General features: G+C 33.2%; 3 protein-coding genes and 1 long non-coding RNA gene across 5 annotated transcripts; 2 read left to right on the top strand and 2 right to left on the bottom strand.

Annotated features, from left to right (window-relative positions):
- The first annotated feature begins 7,095 nt into the window (after positions 1 to 7,095).
- On the top strand, positions 7,096 to 10,617 carry LOC123211353 (probable GTP diphosphokinase RSH2, chloroplastic). Its single transcript, XM_044630031.1, has 6 exons — positions 7,096 to 8,209; positions 8,308 to 8,493; positions 8,816 to 9,276; positions 9,421 to 9,579; positions 9,662 to 10,013; positions 10,105 to 10,617. The coding sequence occupies exons 1-6, from the start codon at positions 7,547 to 7,549 to the stop codon at positions 10,411 to 10,413; spliced, it is 2,130 nt and encodes a 709-aa protein (XP_044485966.1). The 5' UTR covers positions 7,096 to 7,546; the 3' UTR covers positions 10,414 to 10,617.
- A 224-nt stretch (positions 10,618 to 10,841) lies between these two features.
- On the bottom strand, positions 10,842 to 12,796 carry LOC123211354 (transcription initiation factor TFIID subunit 9-like). Of its 2 annotated transcripts, none has more exons than XM_044630032.1 (3): positions 12,711 to 12,796; positions 11,760 to 12,032; positions 10,842 to 11,342 (listed from the first exon to the last, which is right to left on the bottom strand). In XM_044630032.1, the coding sequence occupies exons 2-3, from the start codon at positions 12,015 to 12,017 to the stop codon at positions 11,067 to 11,069; spliced, it is 534 nt and encodes a 177-aa protein (XP_044485967.1). In that variant the 5' UTR covers positions 12,018 to 12,032; positions 12,711 to 12,796; the 3' UTR covers positions 10,842 to 11,066. The 2 variants fall into 2 exon arrangements, with proteins under 2 accessions (XP_044485967.1, XP_044485968.1); XM_044630033.1 differs by lacking the exon at positions 12,711 to 12,796 and adding an exon at positions 12,506 to 12,524.
- A 488-nt stretch (positions 12,797 to 13,284) lies between these two features.
- LOC123211952 lies at positions 13,285 to 14,064 on the bottom strand. Its single transcript, XR_006501487.1, has 2 exons — positions 13,715 to 14,064; positions 13,285 to 13,632 (listed from the first exon to the last, which is right to left on the bottom strand). It is a non-coding gene; the product is annotated as an uncharacterized LOC123211952 (long non-coding RNA).
- Positions 14,065 to 14,362: 298 nt separating this feature from the next.
- On the top strand, positions 14,363 to 18,674 carry LOC123211949 (E3 ubiquitin-protein ligase SPL2-like). Its single transcript, XM_044630939.1, has 6 exons — positions 14,363 to 14,914; positions 15,575 to 15,673; positions 16,771 to 16,941; positions 17,104 to 17,225; positions 17,696 to 17,815; positions 17,955 to 18,674. The coding sequence occupies exons 1-6, from the start codon at positions 14,531 to 14,533 to the stop codon at positions 18,247 to 18,249; spliced, it is 1,191 nt and encodes a 396-aa protein (XP_044486874.1). The 5' UTR covers positions 14,363 to 14,530; the 3' UTR covers positions 18,250 to 18,674.
- Positions 18,675 to 18,877: the final 203 nt, after the last annotated feature.

The following is an 18,877-nucleotide window of genomic DNA, read 5'->3' as shown; positions in this document are numbered from 1 at the left end:
CCCATTCCCAATACGGAAATAATGACTTCAAGAGTAGACTGTTTTGAGTTGTTATATACGAAGCCTTTATGTACGAGTAATAATATATTATTATATAATTTGATAATTAAAAATTAAAAATAAAATAATATTTAATTATATAATAATATATTATTATTTATATATAAAATTATGTTCAAAAATTGTATATCGATTACAAAATCTTGAATTTATTTTATAATTAAATCATAAAACATATTTTGAATTAAATGTATTATAAATGGTCAAATTAATGCATTGTTATTTTAAAACAAACTGAAGTTATTTTAGCATGAATTTACTAATAATAAAAAGATGTGCAACTAAATAATTTCGTTTTCTCAATATTTCACTTAAAAACATTTTTTAACCCTTATTTAATATAAATAAAACTTTTTTATTTAAAATTAAACTTACTTAGAAAAATAATGATTATAATTTTACCATATATTTTTGAAAAAAAAATAAATATTGATTTTCTATCAAACTCTATTGTTTTAACTATAACAATTTAACCATTTAAAATATGTCAAAAGTTTTGAAAGTTAATGTATAAAAATTTGAAAAAAAAAAAAAAGTGACTTTGGATGGAAATAAATCCTTTGACTTTAAAAATATTAACATTTACAAATAAATTTTGAAAATATTTTGAAATTACTATATAATCTCAATAATTATAATATAGCATTTACACTTATAATTTATTGTATTTTGTTTAATTTTTTGAGGTGTAATTGTTTAAAATTTTCTCATAAATGGCTATAGATTGGGGTTGCATGAATATACTTTGTGTTCATGCTAAATCAAATCTTACAATATATACTTAATTATGCGGCATTTAAAATTTAATAATAGATAATCTTCCGATCGTGAAACAAAATATTATTTACCATCAAACTGTAAAGATTTATGTATTAATTACCCACTTGGGAAAGGCTAAAAGTCTTATTATTCTTACTTAAAGATTAGCCTTTTTTTCAATTTTTCACTTATTAATTTTAAAAAAACTTAAATACTCACCAATTTATTAATTTTTATAGTTATTATTAAAGATAAAATCATTATTTAGTAAAAATATTTTAAAAAATAAAATTTTCACATTTCCTTTTTAGGTTTAAAATTTTAATAATTTCCCCCACCCAAGGTTTTAAAAGTGACAAATTCCCCCTACATTTTTGATCTCCTCCTCTTTGGTGAACATCTCCATCCCAGTTGTTGACATTCTCCTTCTCAGTCTCTTTATCACTCTTACCATCATTGTTTCTAATAAAAATGAAATTGTCTTAGCAAAGATGAGACAAAGAATCTTCGTCTCAGATAAAGCATCTTTGTCTTAGACGAAGGCATTTCGTCTTTGTGAATGACATTCGTCCAAATCGATGAACAATAAAGATTCAGATGGGTGACAAAGATCAAAAAGTGTCTTCGTCTAAATGCATTTTGGCCCATGAACGAAAACTCAAATCCGTGAACAAAGATCTGAACATGTTTTGGAGGGTGGCGGAAAAACCGAGAAGGAGATGTTCAAAAAAAAGAGGAAATTGAAACCCTAAAGAGATTGTAAGAGGGTTTGGTTTGTCAGTAATAAAATATTACAGAGCTGAAGGTAATATATGAATCTGATTGCCACCTTTACCTTAGGTATTTAAAGATTACTGATGTAATATTGAGACAACATTTAAGTCTAGTAAGAGTAATCTTTTAAGTAATCTATCTTCAAGGTAATCTTTCTATTTTAGTAATAAAACATTACCCAAACCAAACGCCCCCTAAAGAGAATTTGTCACTTTTCAACCTTTAATTTGAAAGAAATTATTAAATTATTAAATTTAAGGAGGGAATATGATAAATTTTTAGTTTTTTAAATATTTATATTAAATAATGATTTTACCTTTGATAATAACTGTAAAAGTTAATAAATAGATAAATATTTAAATTTTTCTAAAATTAATGAGTTAAAACTTAGGAAAAACTAATTTTTGGATGGGGTAAGTCCTTAGACCCTTGAGAAATTTCTTAATTAATATTAGAAACTTTTCCTTGCAAAATTGGCTAACTATAAATGACACAGTAAAGCAAGTGATTTAGATTGAGAGGACAAACAAATAATTGTTCCACAAGCAAAGTAAGTAACACATTCAACACGTTTCCAACTCATGCATGGCATTGGCTTGCACGTTTCATCGTCATTAATTTGCTCCAATTTCCCAAAACCCTAATATTTCCATCTTTTACTCTTTTATTACATAAATACTCAATTTTCAACTTAGATAGAATACCTTATCCAAAATATATTATAACACTCATTTAACCTTAACTTTTTTTAAGGTTTTACTTGTCACATGTTATCAATAGGGCAACTAATGTCTTGGGCCACACGCATGCTATATTATAATGGCCTAAAATACAAAACAAAAATGTAAGCAAAATAGTTACATGAAATGGACTTTAACGAAAATGCAAATTCCTTGGCAATTTTATTTTCACGCCTAGAACTGCGGGGACGGTATGGGGCTGTGACGGTAACCAGACAAAAGCCGCATCCTAGCCGTCATTATACGGCACGTGGAGGACTCCGCGACTGACCAAGTGGCGATGGTCGTTGCACATGACACGCCACGTGCCGCTGACGGCGTTCACGTAAACACTGTATTAGAGCCCAAAAAACAAATGAAAGGATCCAAGAATTGGGAGTCTGTAGAATGTAGTTATCATGGACTAACTAGCATGTTCTAGAGATTCTAAAGGACGGTGAGATGGACTTATCACTAACAACTATATGCATTGTCCATATTACCCTTCATGACTTATTTTTCCTTTTTTTTTTATTGATTATAAATTATCACCAGAAAATAACACATTACCGGGGTAATTAATTAAAATAAACAAAATTTTAAACGTTTATACGTTTTTAGGTCACCCTAGAAAAATTTTACCAAAATAAGCAAATCGTATTTTTTTTACCCTTTTTACCCTTATGTTGAAAAACCAAGTAAAAATATTTTTTCTGAGAATATGCGTCGGTTTATGACGGTTACGATGATAGCTAGGGATTTTACAGTGAAACCCTAAATATGTCGAATGTATATGAATGTTTTTGAATGTTTCGAACGCTTAAAATGATGTAGTTTTGATGTTAATGGATGCCTAGAAGTATAGCCGTTGAGAGACAAAAGTGCAAAAAGTGAACAGTGTCACGCAAACTGTGAACAGTGCTGCGCAAACCACGCAAATACTACTCACATTGCGCAAACTGCTTGCAAAATCGCGCAAAAAATACTGTTCACAGACTATGATATCTACTTTTGCGTGATGTGAACAGGTTTACGGGTGTAAACAGTGTTTGCGCGATTTGCGCAGTTTACGCAGCACTGTAAATTTGCGCAGTTTGCGTGACACTGTAAATTTGCGCGCTTTTGTCTCTCAACGGCTACACTTCCAGACATGCATTAACATTGAAACTATATCATTTTAAGCGTTCGAAACATTCAAAAACATCCATATACATAATTCGACATATTTAGGGTTTCAGTGTAAAATCCCTACCCACCATCGTAACCGCCATAAACCGACGCACATTCTTAGAAAAAATATTTTTACTTGGTTTTTCAATATAAGGGTAAAAAGGGTAAAAAAAATACGATTTGCTTATTTTGGTAAAATTTTTTTAGGGTAGCCTAAAAACGTATAAACGCTTAAAATTTTACTTATTTTAATTAATTACCCCACATTACCGGGGCAGAAATAAATATTAATATTTCACATAATGAGAAAATTTACTTTCAATTACATAATATTGAATAAACAAAAAAAATTACGGTAAAGATTATTGAATTAAAAAAAAAAAAATACTCATATGTGATGATATGTGACATCTCCTTAGCAAAGCAACGTGGTAGAGTTTTTATTTAAAAGTTACAAGTAGGGTTAGATTTATAGTGAGTTTGTTCGAACTGGATATAATTTTGCTTGAACGAATCTAAATTCAAACCTAATATATACGAATTGGAACTCAAATTCAAATTAAAATATATTTAAAAACTTATCACAAACCCGAATCCAAGCTAAAAAATATTTGAAAACTGATCATGAGCCTAAACCTAAGCTAAAATATAATAAAAAAATTTTTAAGTAATGTCACACAAGCCACAAGGAAACCAAATTCAAACGAACAATTTCGGTGAGCTTCAGTCAAGTTTGAATCTTTTACACGAACCCAACCCTTATGTGAGTCAAACAAAAACTCCTGATCTATGAAGTGAACTGAACACGAATAAGTTATTCTCCAGTATATGAGAACCAAAGCTGAGCCCCCTTTTGAAAATGAGTCGAAAACAAGTTTCACCATTTTTAGACTCAGTTCAATTCATATTTAATCCTAACTGCAAGTGAATAAACATAAATAAATCTTAGTTTTAAACCTTCCATAATTCATTTTACTATTTTAATTATCTCCAATTAAAGACTTACCGTCAAATTACATAATATATAACTATTTTGACTTTTTTAATTTCTGGTAATAATTATGTAAGTGGGATTGTTTATTCAAAATAAGATATTTAACCATAAAATAATAGTTTTTAAAAATTTTATATGCCTGATGGTGTCATAACATATATTACTTGAGAGTTGAGACTTTCTTTATGGGTTGAATTTCTATTTTCATATAGGGTCGATTTTACTCATTAAAAAAAGAATTACTATAAAATTAATGCTTAAAATTACTATTCACTAAATATAAAAACATCTTATTTTATAATTAACTTAATTCATTTTACTATTATTACCATTCATAAAAATATACCAAATATAAAATAAAAGTATATAGGAGATCTAATTTATGGAAAAATCTAATTTTATTTTATAAATCTCAAACCAATACAAGCCATTGGATTTAAATTGAGTGAACCAACCAATGGTTGTAGGTGTGACGACTTTTTTTTTTGGGTAAGTAAAAACCTATATTAACAGAAAAAAAAAAGGGGAATGAGCCTTAAAAAAAGACCTAAAAACAAAAGGACAATAAAAAAAAAAAACTTGAAATTTGTAAGAAACTCATACGATAGCAACAAAAAAGTTTACTTCGTTTGAGAGTCTATCAAAATTTAAACAAAAGTAAAACTTAAAAGGAGGACAAAATAACACCTTAATGACAACAGTTTCAAGGCAAAAGACATAGTCCCACCCAAGGTATAGTGAACTCCCATTCCCACCCACCAACTTTCAAAAACCCAAACACCTACCCATAGTTTGGAAAATTAACACCTACCCTCCAAAATTAAGATAAGATTAAGGGCAAAATCATCATTTAACAATAATATTTAACATTTATATAATTTTATCCTCTTAATTTGAAAAACTAACAATTTAACCCAGAATTAGGTTTTGAAAAGTGACATTTTACTCCTTACCTAGGGTTTCCAATTTCGTCGGTGAATTTTCAATCAAATATGGCTGATCTCTCTCCCTTCCGATGTCGTCTCTCTCTCCAGTGTTTAATATTAGACCGATGACGTCTAGATTTGATGAAATTTAGACAGAATTGAAACTTTTCGTCTAGATTTTTATTGTCTAGATGAAGTCTATTTTATTTGGATGATAATGACGATCTAGAAGAAACCAATCTCCTTATTTGAGAATTCACTATATCTTAGGTGAGAATAAGTCTTTTGGCCCAGTTTCGAAGGAGAGATCTTGTTGATCCCACTGGGTGTGACGACTCCACCACCATATAAAAGCATGCTATTTTCATTTTATTTTTCGATAAAATGTAAAGTGAAATCTCTCACTTAACTCAAGCACCAAGAAAAAGTAAATATTTCGTTTTTGGACCCTACCCAGCTTGGCATGCACTAAATGTAAGAGCTCACATCGATACGCAAAATGCAAATGTATAATATCAAAGATTAGACTACTCTTCTCACCAAGGTTTAAGGAAATCACAGTTCCATCCTTTGATTTTTTTTTTAACTACATAGACCCATGTTTTAAACTTGGACCAAGTGTTGACTCAATTAGTATGTCCATCTGTTCAATTAATAATGTTAATATGACAAAATTAAAATACTGAAACAAGTTTTAAACATATAAGTTAACATAATACTCATATCAGTTTGATTTGACGATTGAATCATAATTAAATATTATTTATCTATTTAAACTTTGTGTTTTTCTGGGTTAATAACTAAAATAAATTTTATCTATAATTTAGATCGAATTTGGTATCAATAGACAAGTTTTATCAATAATTTATATTGAATTTGACATCAAAAAATAAGTTTTATCCTCAATCTATATCAAATTTGACATCGAGAGACAAGTTTTATCCATGATTTATATCAAATTTGACATTGAGAAACAAGTTTTGTCCATGATCTAGATCAATTTCAACATCAAGAAACAAGATTCATTTTTAATCTAGATTAAATTTGATACTAATTCTTTATTAGATTGATTAATCCGATATAAGTTTTAAAACAATGTTCTAAACTCAACTCCAATAATGATAAAGTATCACATTATTCTTAACCATTTTAATTTTATAAAATTTTCATATTATCTTTAAAATTTCGATATTACCTATCAAGATTATTTTTCGTTATTTACATCAAAATTTTGGGTGGTAATTGTAGTTTAAGAATTGAAGGATGGTAATGCGATCTCCCCAAACTTTGGGTGGGGTATAGAAATTATTCTAAAATCAATTTATATTATTGAGTTTCCATGCATAGTCATTCCAAACAGTTGATTAAATTACGATTAATAATTAATCAAGAGGATAATATAAAATAATTATAATTTAACCAAGATTTTCAATGACAGGACAAAGTTGCCACACTCGCCAATCATCTAGTAATAAATAAATAAAACAAAAATAAATAAATAAATTCATCGTATCATCGACATTAATAATTAATTAATTAATAAGACTTGCATAATTAAATCTATATAACTCATTCATATCTAACCATAGAAAATACGGAGTTAGTACAAAACCGTTAATTCTGGAAAAAAGCAAGGTTAAAAAGGTAAATGTGCATTCGTGTTCTCTGCTCAATAACCAAATAAGAACCAGAAGAGAAGAGAGAGGCAATCCGCAAGAAAAATCTCAGAAATCTGTTTTTTTTTTTTTTTTCTCGTTCATAATCTTATAGCTTCAAATTAGTTATTTTCATTTCAATTTTAGCTCCTTTGTTCGCAAATCTGAATATGTAAATTTAAAAATTCTGCCTCAAACAAACATCACTTTTGTTTCAATTCAATCTCTCAAGTTTTTGGGTTCTGAACTAGATTGGTTGTGTTAATTTCAGTGGGTTGTTTTCAGAATTTGATTTTGATAAACATATTCTAGTTTCACGATCTGGGTTGATTTTCGAAATTCGTGATTAAAAATTTCGTGATAAAAATTACCCAGAATAAATCTTCGTAATTTCTCTCTTTTGGATTCTAAAATTCAATTCGATCCCTCAATTTTACTGGGTGTTTCTCAATATCTGATTTTGTATAAGCAAAACTCAAGATTTAATCAATGACGGGCATGGCTGTTCCGGCAATAGCTTTCTACGCGAGTCCACCGAGCAGTGTGTGTTCGTCTGCGCACCAGATCAGCGCCCATACAACGTATGACTTCGACCTCAATTCCAGATCTTCATCTTCGACTCCCTGCTCGACGGCGCCGTCTCATAAACAATCAATCGGTGGACTCTCCTGCTTGTTCTCTTCTTCAAGTACAGATGTGGCAGCTTCCTACAACCGAGGAGAAGAGTTGAAGGAGCTAAGTAGCTCATTTGGTTATTCTTACGGGTCTTTAAAGAGAGAACAGAGCCCGATTTCGGTTTTTCAGGTCCCGGTTTCGTGTAGCGGGTCAAGAAGTAGCCCCATAAGCTTTTCATTGAAGGGGACTAGTGGATTGTTTAATGGATTTGTGAGGAATGCTTTGGGGTCTTGTGTGGATTTTGCTAATTATAATTCTCCAAGCTTTGAGATTGACGATAGTGGGAGTTTAAATGTCGGTTCATCTTCGGTTTTGGTTGATGAATTAACTTTTAATATGGAGGATACGATTTTGGAGGTTAATGTAGAGTCTTACGCTAGGAATTTTCTTGTTGATGCACAATCTAGACACAAGATTTTTAATGATGATTTCGTTGTCAAGGCGTTTTATGAGGCGGAGAAGGCGCATAGAGGACAGGTAAATAAAGAAAGGATTGGAATTGGTTTTGATTCTGAATGAATTTTGTTGTTTTCAGTATTTCTGATGTGGGTTGTGTTGTTTATTGTTTGTTGCAGATGCGGGCTACTGGGGATCCGTATTTGCTGCATTGTGTGGAAACTGGAGTGCTGTTGGCAAAGATTGGTGCTAATTCTATGGTGGTGGCTGCAGGGCTTTTACATGATACACTTGATGATTCATTTTTGAGTTATGACTATGTTTCTAGGACATTTGGAGCCGGAGTTGCTGATTTGGTTCAAGGGGTAAGCGAGAGAGTTGTTATTGAGAATGTTTATGAGAATTTTGTTCTTTGTGCATAAAATTTATACGTGGATCATTTTTATATTAATTGATATATTTGAGTTGTTGGTATTGAACATAAGAAGCTGCATTTAAAGATACGGGTACAAGATGTTGCTGATACAATAATTAGGCATTGAAAAAATTGATTCAATGAATATTTAAAGATAAACATTAATGCGGCCTTGTCATATTTGTGGCGTATGAATGCAAGCGTTCTTTTTCTTTCAGTAAGATGTTTGATCAGTCAATGAATCTGATTAAAACTTTTATGACTTTTATTAGGTATCTAAGCTAAGTCAGTTGAGTAAGCTTGCACGCGAGAACAACACTGCAAGTAGAACTGTTGAAGCAGTTCGACTCCACACCATGTTTCTTGCCATGGCTGATGCTAGGGCTGTTCTTATTAAACTAGCAGACCGGTTGCACAACATGACTACACTTGATGCTTTGCCTTTGTGCAAACAACATAGATTTGCGAAGGAGACATTGGAGATATTTGTTCCCTTGGCTAATCGTTTGGGGATCTTGAGCTGGAAGGAACAACTAGAAAATCTATGCTTTAAACATCTTAACCCAGATCAGCACAGAGAATTGTCATCTAAAGTTGTAGAATCTTTTGATAAGGCAATGATCACTTCTGCAATATATAAATTACAGCAGGCTCTCAATTATGAAGGCATCTCTTACCATGATTTATATGGACGGCATAAAAGCTTGTATAGCATTCACTGCAAAATGTTGAAGTATGCTTTCTTTCTCTCCCCTTAGCATACATTTGACTGCTGATTACATATTGAGGAAATGATTATACGAAACTTTATAATATCATGAATCACTAAAGTAGAACTCCAATTATTAGTTTGATAGATGTTAACAACCTTGTGCAGAAAAAGGCTGACAATGGACGAAATCCATGATATTCATGGGCTGCGTTTGATTGTTGAAAATGAGGAAGACTGTTACAAGGCGTTGAATGTTGTGCACCAGTTGTGGGATGAAGTACCTGGAAAGTTAAAGGACTACATAATACACCCTAAGTTCAATGGGTATGTTTTACCTCATTAGTATTGGTATTTTTATGATTATAAGTATTATTCAGGTTTGTCTGACTCTCAGCTTACAATACAGGTATCAGTCTCTTCACACAGTAGTTATGGGTGAAGGCATGGCTCCACTTGAAGTTCAGATTCGGACGAAGCTGATGCATTCACAAGCTGAGTTTGGATTTGCAGCTCATTGGATATACAAGGAAGGCGACTGCAAGTATGCTTCTTTTGTCCTTCAGATGGTTGAATGGGCACGATGGGTTCTCACCTGGCAGTGTGAAGCAATGAGCAAAGATCGGTCTTGCATTGGCTATGCTGATTCCATAAAGCCACCCTGCAAGTTCCCCACGCACGCTGATGATTGCCCATATTCATATAAGCCTCAATGTAGCCAAGATGGACCTGTCTTTGTCATCATGATTGAAAATGATAAGGTTTGATTAACCATTTATTGCATATCTTTTGTCATCTCGATCCATTATTTAGTGGCATGGAATGAACAGGTTTGGTGTTTGAATGTTGCAGATGTCAGTCCAGGAGCTCCCTGCAAACTCCACGATCATGGATTTACTTGAAAGAGCTGGACGTGGAACCTCAAGATGGTCTCCATATGGTTTCCCTATAAAGGAAGAATTGAGGCCAAGGCTGAACCATGAGCCAGTGGGTGATCCCACATGCAAATTGAGGATGGGGGACGTGGTAGAACTCTCTCCAGCCATACCTGACAAGTCTTTAACAGAGTACAGGGAAGAAATCCAGCGAATGTATGAGCGTGGCCTGACTGTGTCAAGCTCAGGGCCTGCTGCCACCAGTATAGTTGGACGGAGAAGTTGACCATACCCTCATTCATGGTTTCACACTATACCACTTAGTCACTATTGGTTATTCTTGTAAATACATGACAAATATCTGTACAGAACAACTGTATATGTTTATGCCGTGGGGAGACGATATCTCACTGGTTCAACAAAGGGCTAAACTATTGATTTGACAAATTTCCTTCATGAATGAAATTATATTTATTTCTCTACAGTTCAATTCAAACTCTTTTAATATGTTTGCGAAGGAAGCTGACCCCTCTTTGAGTTAGTATCTCAGTGTTTGTTCCAATTCAAACTCTTTTAATATGTTTGTTTCAGTGTTTGTCGCCATTTGTTTGTCCCCAGCGATCCTTCAGGTCAAGCCGCTATGCTTTCTGTAACTGAAAATCAGTGCAAACTAATCAAATTTCAAAGTTTACTGTGCATGATTTGGATGCGGTGTTTCTACAACTCACAGGTTAAATCCTTTATAATAATAGAATTAAGCACTGAACATACTATAAGAGTTTACAAGGACTGAATATGAGTAAGCAAATCATTACAACAATTCGATTAATCAGCATATTAGTACAGAAATCATCAGACTTGCTTTCCTCTTATTTACGGCTGATGCACCTTAAGCACAATTTCTTTACATTACTGGGTGTCAGTTATATGTCTTGAAGACTAGAACATCTCGCGCTTTGGGCGTTTAAGAAGAGGAAATGCAACCCTTTGAGGCGTTTGTTGTGGCAAATCCGTTCGTTGTTGCTGGGATGTGCTGGGATCAGCAGTTTCTTCATCCTCTGTTTCTTCCATTGCCAGAGCAGATCTCTTTGGGATCAACAGTTGGTAGTTAGGACCAAGTAATGCGTCCTGCTCAGGTGGGAGTGCGATGCCGGGTGATGCTATTACCTTCGGCAATGGTATTCTGTTCCTGCTTCTAGACAACTCTAGTAGGACCTGACAGATGGTGATATTAAAAATGTGACACATCCTCAATAAACTATAGTCGTATTGGAGACAGAAAACAGTCAAACTCAAATTTGGAGGTATCTGTAATGTTAACAAATGAACAAAAGGAAATTGTGCATCCGAACTCGTTGTTTTGCTAGAACAATCAAACAACATTCTACAGCAGGAAAACTACTTTAACAATGGTTTGTCAAATACGAATAGTAGCCAACGATCAAATCAATTCAATCTCATTAAAAATAGCATTGAGTGTAAACTAGAACAAATACAATGTAGAAGGAACAGATGTTTGTGCTAAACCCATATCAAAAATACCATTACAAGTTATATCTGGGACTGATAGCATGTTCAAGATGAATTAGAATGAGGTTCAGCATTTTAAGGAAAACTAGGCAACTAACTAACCTCTCTTGGTGGGGGTTGAGAGAAGCTAAAATTGACCTTTGACTGAATAGCAAGCTTGATATCTTCACAATCAATAGTAGACTTGCTAGCATGCTCTGAGTAAACCTGTGCATCTGTTAATACGTCAACAACATACCGGTACCACAGCTCCAAGAACTGATGTAATACTCCAGTTTCATAGTCTTCGACACCCATGGATTTCAGCAGTGACTTTACGATCTTTGCATCCCTAGGCATGTTGTCATCTCCCTCGGCCATTTCCCTCACCAAATCTTATCACCCATAAATAAACAAACATCAACCACCTTAACAAATGCTATCAACAAAACAAAAAGCACTCACCCTATTCAAACATAACATCACTTTCTAAAACATGAAGACTTTCATAACAAATGATATATACTTCATATGAAGCCGAATAAAAAGGCTCACATCAATGATATTAGTTTCAACTATGAATGAAAACTAGAATCTACAGTTACAAAAAGAAACATTCAATTTCATGCGCCAAGTAAAACTCAAATTTATTTCTAATTTCATGGAAATTAAGTATACTATTTCGATTTATTCAAATTCGACAAATGTCAAACGTGCTGAAACCAATAACCAAGTTTTTTTTTTTTTTAATGAATTATCTTCAATCACTGCCTTATACGCCAATTTGAATTTTAAATATTCATACAACAGGGGCTATGCAACTTAAAAATTGATTAAAAAAAAAAAAAAGAGCGAAATTTTCAACTCACGTTGAACCTGCGAGGTCTCAGTTACATCAAAAGCTAACCAAAATTGAATACAAAGGATAAATTCTTACACCTTCCCTTCAAAACCATAGTAACAAAGAAAAAGTAATAATTGAAGTCGCAAAATTTCAGTGTCAGCCCGATCTCTATTGACAAAAGGGCACTGTTCATAATAAAAAATAAAAAATTTAGTCTCCACTCGACTCACCTCTGCCTGCCAACGAACAGTGGAACGCGCCCCGCTGAGTTTTTTGGAGAGAAAATGAATTTCTATAAGTGAAATTTCTGCTTGCTTTTTATGGTTGAAGATGGAAGATGAATGACTTAATGGGCTTTGCTCAAAAGCCCAAATTAAACCCAATATGAGATAAAGCCTGAACAAGCGAGCTCGAACCCATAGAGCCTAAATTTATCATTTTCAAATTAAAGTTCGAGCTTTTTTAAAGTCCAATTAAGTGTACTCGATCACAACAATACCCAATTCGGTCAGATTGTAACCAAACTCAATACTTCAAGTAAAATGATATTATTGTCTAACGCCCGGCAAATTATATCATAGGTGCTAAATATCTATGATTCTTTAATATTTGATTTTAAAAATTAAGATATAATATTACTTTTTTAAATATAATTTAGTAAGAGGATATTGTTTTATAAGATAATAATATAATATTAAATTATATAATAATATATTAATTATACCTAAAATAATATTTAAATATATATAATTTTATTTTTCTTTAAATGAATAAGAAATTTGTACTGATATGAACAACAAAAAGTAATTGAAGATTTGATTTTGCATCTAAGGAGCTAAGTTTTATAAAGCATGAAATTTCACAATCAAAATGATCATCAAATATAACAATTGATTATAAGTAGTTTAATTCAACCTCTAAATCTCTCTTATTTCCAGAAGAAATCTTGGACAGAATCCTGCCATGAAAGCACAAGCATGGGCAAGACCAAGACCACAGGAAGCTCCCATGATGAGCTCCCGATTCTTAGCACCCAAGAAAGATCAGGAGATGGAATAAATGTATCAGAAGCTGAAAGGAAGTCGTTCTAATAGGAATTATAAGCCACCAAGAACCACAGGACGAAGAATGCCGGAGTGTCTGAACAGGATTCTGCACATGAAAGACTATTTATGATTGACCTAACTAGCCATAAAAGGTCAGGTTGAGTCATGGTTGAAAGACTAGACCTCACCATAACAGGAGCTCCCGCCTAATTGAGTGAAAAGAAAAGTCATACCCTGGTCATACTTTGATTTGTTTAGTCTATCCTCACTCCCAGACATACCTTGTTTAGCAACACTACTGCTGATATTAAGGCCAACACCATGGCCACTCCTCTTGAGTTTTGGCCATTTGAGTTACAGTAGGAATAGTTAGAAGGCATGGGAGGACTTAAAATTTGTCAAACAAAATACCCTTTTGATCTTACTGAAGAAAATTAACCAAATTAATTGAATTTATAGGAGGAAGAAGAGTGAGAGTGTGAAGGAATCTAGTTGGAAAGATTGTGATGTGATGAAGAAAGAGACAGAAAGCCGGCCAAAAAGGTAAAAAGAGATGAAGAAAAATTGGAAGTAATTAGGGCATCTTACTTTGCTATGTTCATACATGGCTACAAGAATTGTTTTATGCTTTACAAACATAATACAGACGACATACCGGTCGGATAAGAAATAGATAGAAAACAGAACAAGCAATAATCCCACGGGTGGTTTTTGATCCAAGAGCTTGAAAACGACAAGTCTGTCAAACAGAGCAATTGGAATATTCCAAGATACCCCTTCTTATCATAAATGCATACCAAACATTCCCTGTCTTCTTCTTTTCCACAATAAATCTCGCACGCCACCAGGTCCACCACCGCCACGACTCTCTCGATTCTATCCTCACGTGCAGATCATGTGGCTCCAACACAGTCAGTGACAGCGCTCCGTCGCATCACGTGCCGCTCACGCTGCAAAGGACCAGATATGAGCAAGAAGAACAAGCAAACAAATCATTATTGAAAATGTCATCGCACGGGAACGACTTCGCCGCGATCCTCTGCCAGTTCTTACTCTCCTATGACGGCGCCGTTTTAGGCGTAACCCTAGCTTGCTCAGCCATCCGCACGCTCCTTAAATTCCACAGCACCTCCCACGCCCTACGCAAACTCGAGACTGCTCCACAGGTCAGAGTCTGCGATCTTCGCGCGCTTTTGGAAGACGATGGCAAGAAATCGCAGACGTTCGATCACGAGAAGAATAGTAGTCGCCTTGTGGTTGTGCGCGGCCATGTTGAAGCGAAATCAGCTGTTGAGGGAAAGAATTGGAAGAACTGGACGAATGGTTCCGGCGTTTTGGTCTCTAATTACAGTGGACACAAAGCCGTTATCATTCAAAGAACTCAAACAGTATGCACCCTTCATAAATTTAAATTTAAGCGTTTTTTATACATATTTTGAGCAGTATTGAAACATGAGATGTAGCGTTCAATTTAAAAGAACAAAAATTTTGAACTAGCAAGCTCGAAATTGTTTAAGTTTCTGGGTGTATATGTGTGTGTATGTGCGTGTGTTTTTTGAATGCGTTTCTGGGTGAATGTATATGTGTCTGGGTTTGTTTGAATTTTTGTATACAATTATATAATTTATGTGTTTCCCAAATCATAACAAAGGTTTTGTGAATTAGCTATATAATTTGTGGATGAGCTTTGTATCTTTATTTTTTGTATGAGTTATCTTTTTTCATTTTATTCATGGTTAATGAAGTTGATGTAGTTAATATTTTGCTTATCGTAGTATGGGACAACTTTCTTCTGTAGGAATAATATGGATGTCATGTTGTATTGATTTTAATCTTGTCATACTTGTGGGACAAATATTGCTTAATTGCAGAGAACTCACCCTTTTACTTGTTTATATAGATAGATTTATTTTTATGCCCTAATGAAGCAATCTTTGTTTATTGTTAAAGAAGTTGAACAAGTACATATTTCTTTTTTCCCTGTATTTTAAATTTTAATGAGTTAATTTTTAAACAATTCAACTGATTTTCTGGTTGGCATTGCAAAGTGGCTATACAATGAATGGAGGGGCTTTTTCGGATTGACTCCTGATATACATACCATCTTTGGAAGATCTTGGAGAAAAAAAGAATCATCTTTGAGGATGGTAAAATAATTCTTTGCAAATTCAAATTTATATGTCTGCTGCTTAGTTACTTTATTAAGAATGTTGTTGAAGCAAATAATACTAATCTCTGAATAGTGGCATACATAGAGCATTTTTCTCCTGTAGTTCCAATAGATAACCATTCTAGTTCTGTGTAGTATTTCTTGCCCATTCAATACATTTTAGTCTCTCATATCTATGTTTGTTTTTTAGCTAACACTGCCTTGTCACATGTATTTGAGTATTGTTGTAACATAAGTAGTGGTACTTTAGCCTTAAGTTGGGAGCATGTTATTTTGATTTTGGAATATGTTGTAAGAATTTTTGTTGCTTCATTTTTCATGTGTATTGTACAAGTTGGCCCGGTTGGTGTTATAAAGATTTGTTGAAATTTAGTTGAGCTGCAAATGTGATTCAACAACTTTTAAGAGTTTTTACTTTTAGGGTGCGTTTGGTTTAGAAAATCTTTTATTATAAAAAATAAAGATTACTACAAAGACAAATTATCTAGAAGATTACTAGATATAAATTATTACTATCTTTAATAAAATTTGGTAAAAATTGATAGGTATAAATAATTATTATGTTTGGTTGTTGGTAATAAAAGAACAATAAAATGTTATTTAAAACAATAAGATGTTATTTTACATAAATGTCATTGAGTTTAATTATTCTAAAATATTCTTGATGTGATTTGTTAGGTTAATTGAAAATAGGTTTTTTTTAATCCTTAAAAATTAATAAATAAAGATATAATTGTAATATAATCAAGATTGCTTTGGTAGTATTTTAGTATTTGGTAGTATTTTAGTATCTAAAATAAATGTGGTAATAAAATTATTTCTTATATTATCTATCACATTACCACTGGTAATAGAAGATTGTTTTACAAACCAAATAAAGTCATATAAGTAATAAAAGATAGATTACCAGAGTAATCTTCTTGTACCTACAATCAAACCCACCTTATAACTTTGCCTTGTTACCCGTTTGAATCCTTAAAGTCATTATGAATTATTATTTGTATCTAATGCTATTCATTGAGTTTATTTGTGGTTGTTATAGCTATGATTTATCTAATATATTGTATTATTCAGGTTCCTTTTATTCTCGTTGAAGGGGGTTGGTGGCCACAATCTGATTTTGTTAATGTGAACATGGATGGCTCCAAGCATCACTTACCTCTTATTAGAGTCTATCATGATTTGCAACCCCTTAATGTTTCTCCTTATGCACTCCTCCAGGCAATTTTTGGTCATGAGTGCCCTGTAAGTTTAGATTTTCTGAAGTCAAATTGTGCCTAAGACAATCTTAAGGAATTGGAAATATCCCAAAACTGAAATATCTGGCTCTACTGCAGCATTTTATCTGTCTTCTGATCAGCTCATTTTTGTTACTACTGTATGATCCACTTTGTTTGCTTATTGAAGGTCGGGGTGCTTGATGAAGAGAAGATTCTTCCACTGGGAGAGAATATCAGTGCCGTTGGCATCTGCAGTTTAAAAAATGGAATCCCTGAGATCTGCTCGTGCAAAGATCTTCCCTATTTTCTGTAAGGGTTTTATTAAAGAACAAATTTGTGTTAGGTCTTTTTGTTGGAATTGGAAATGCAAAAAAATTCATGCATGTTTAGGATGCAATCTCTCTGCCACATTGCTTGTGTTGATTTAGTTGAATCATATCTTTCTATTATTCATCTTAAAGGCATTTGAAGTGTTTGATGAGTTTCCAGAAAGGTTACTGTTCGGTCCTCTCATTCCATGTATTGTTTTGTCTGGTGTAGCTATAGGGAATAGATTCGAGAAGGAGTGTTCCGTCTTATAACAGATTAAAATATATTGAACTCTATATGCTAACATATTAATCTGCTAAGTTATTATAAAATGAAATTCAGCAATTAGGCTATAAACCGTCTTTTGTGCTGGCATTTTGACAAATATGTCATATTTATGGTGTCAGTTAGGAGGTTCTGTTTTGGGAGGTTTTATCTTTAGTTGAAACAAGTATTTTGGTTTTCTGCAGTACTGAGATGACTAAGTATCAGATGGTAGCCAATCTTGCCTGCAAGTCACAAGTGCTCTTCTGGAGTAGTATAGTTCTTGGGTTGCTGTCTGTTGGTATCCTTGGGTATGCTATTTCCAGGTACAGCAGCTTAATATAAAGGACAATATTGTGCCATTCATATCTCATCATTAGATTTCAATGAGTTCAATCTTGTGTAGCGGAATTATATTGATTATTGCTAATTTATTTTTAACCAATAAGCAACATTTGTGTCTAGGAACTGGAATAGGTGGAAAGAATGTAGGGAACTAAGACGGTTGCAGCGAACAACCCAAGCTCATAGAGACAATTCCAATTCTCAGGATGGTGGAGATGATGAAGCAATTGGAGATATTCCAGATGGGCAACTTTGTGTGATCTGCCTGGTGAGGAGGAGGATGGCTGTATTTGGTCCATGCGGGCATGTTGTTTGTTGTCATCGATGTGCCATATCAGTTGAACGTGAAATATCACCCAAGTGTCCCATTTGTCGCATGCCAATCCAGAGTTCAATGCGGATATTTTTCTCTTGAGCAATAGAGTTTGGTAATTCTATGTTGCCTTCTTTTCATTAGTCGATCTGAACTCTCCAAGTCAAATACATAGGCAGATTAGAATTATGGGGTTAATATTGTGGATACCTTTTTAGTACATATTCTTGTAAATGCTTCTCATATACTCCCTGTAAAGCTTTTCTGTCATTAAACTACTAATGAAAGCCCAATACAAGTATTAGGATTTAGGGGCTTCTTTCTTTTGCTTCAAGCTCTTACTGACTCGACTTGAGAAGGCTTAAAGCTCTACCTCACAGTTTAAAGTCTAGAAGCAATTCCCATCCTGGTCTGTTTCTTTCCTTTCCCCAACTACTATATAGTTATATTTTGAAATTGGATGATGCTTGTAAGTATAAAATGAAGAAATTCGAATTGGATATCTAGTATTGCAATGTGTTTGTTTATCTATTTTGTTTGCCAAATGATTGGATCTTGGTTTTATTCTTGATAATTTGTTTCCATTTTGTATTTTAGTAATCAATTTTAATAATATATTTTATGAAATAGGTATTAATTGGTCAAATTCATGTTTGATCCTTGTACGGTGAAAATATGGTTTTTTTAGGCTGGAATTTGTGGCGTTTGGTTTCTCTAACTTCTTCCCTAG

Source organism: Mangifera indica, chromosome 3, assembly GCF_011075055.1.
Source record: "Mangifera indica cultivar Alphonso chromosome 3, CATAS_Mindica_2.1, whole genome shotgun sequence".
In the NCBI taxonomy this organism is placed as follows: Eukaryota; Viridiplantae; Streptophyta; class Magnoliopsida; order Sapindales; family Anacardiaceae; genus Mangifera; species Mangifera indica.
The sequence above is the reverse complement of the archived record's forward strand: the minus strand, read 5'-3'. Positions and strand labels throughout refer to the sequence as shown.

Coding starts and splice junctions, on each gene's coding strand:
- LOC123211354 (XM_044630032.1), bottom strand. CDS start 12,017: ATGGCCGAGGGAGATGACAACATGCCTAGGGATGCAAAGATCGTAAAG. Junction 11,343..11,759: donor CTCAACCCCCACCAAGAGAG/GTTAGTTAGTTG, acceptor ACCATCTGTCAG/GTCCTACTAGAGTTGTCTAG.
- LOC123211949 (XM_044630939.1), top strand. CDS start 14,531: ATGTCATCGCACGGGAACGACTTCGCCGCGATCCTCTGCCAGTTCTTA. Junction 15,674..16,770: donor AAGAATCATCTTTGAGGATG/GTAAAATAATTC, acceptor TGTATTATTCAG/GTTCCTTTTATTCTCGTTGA. Junction 17,816..17,954: donor CTTGGGTATGCTATTTCCAG/GTACAGCAGCTT, acceptor ATTTGTGTCTAG/GAACTGGAATAGGTGGAAAG.
- LOC123211353 (XM_044630031.1), top strand. CDS start 7,547: ATGACGGGCATGGCTGTTCCGGCAATAGCTTTCTACGCGAGTCCACCG. Junction 8,494..8,815: donor TTGCTGATTTGGTTCAAGGG/GTAAGCGAGAGA, acceptor GACTTTTATTAG/GTATCTAAGCTAAGTCAGTT. Junction 10,014..10,104: donor TCATGATTGAAAATGATAAG/GTTTGATTAACC, acceptor TGAATGTTGCAG/ATGTCAGTCCAGGAGCTCCC.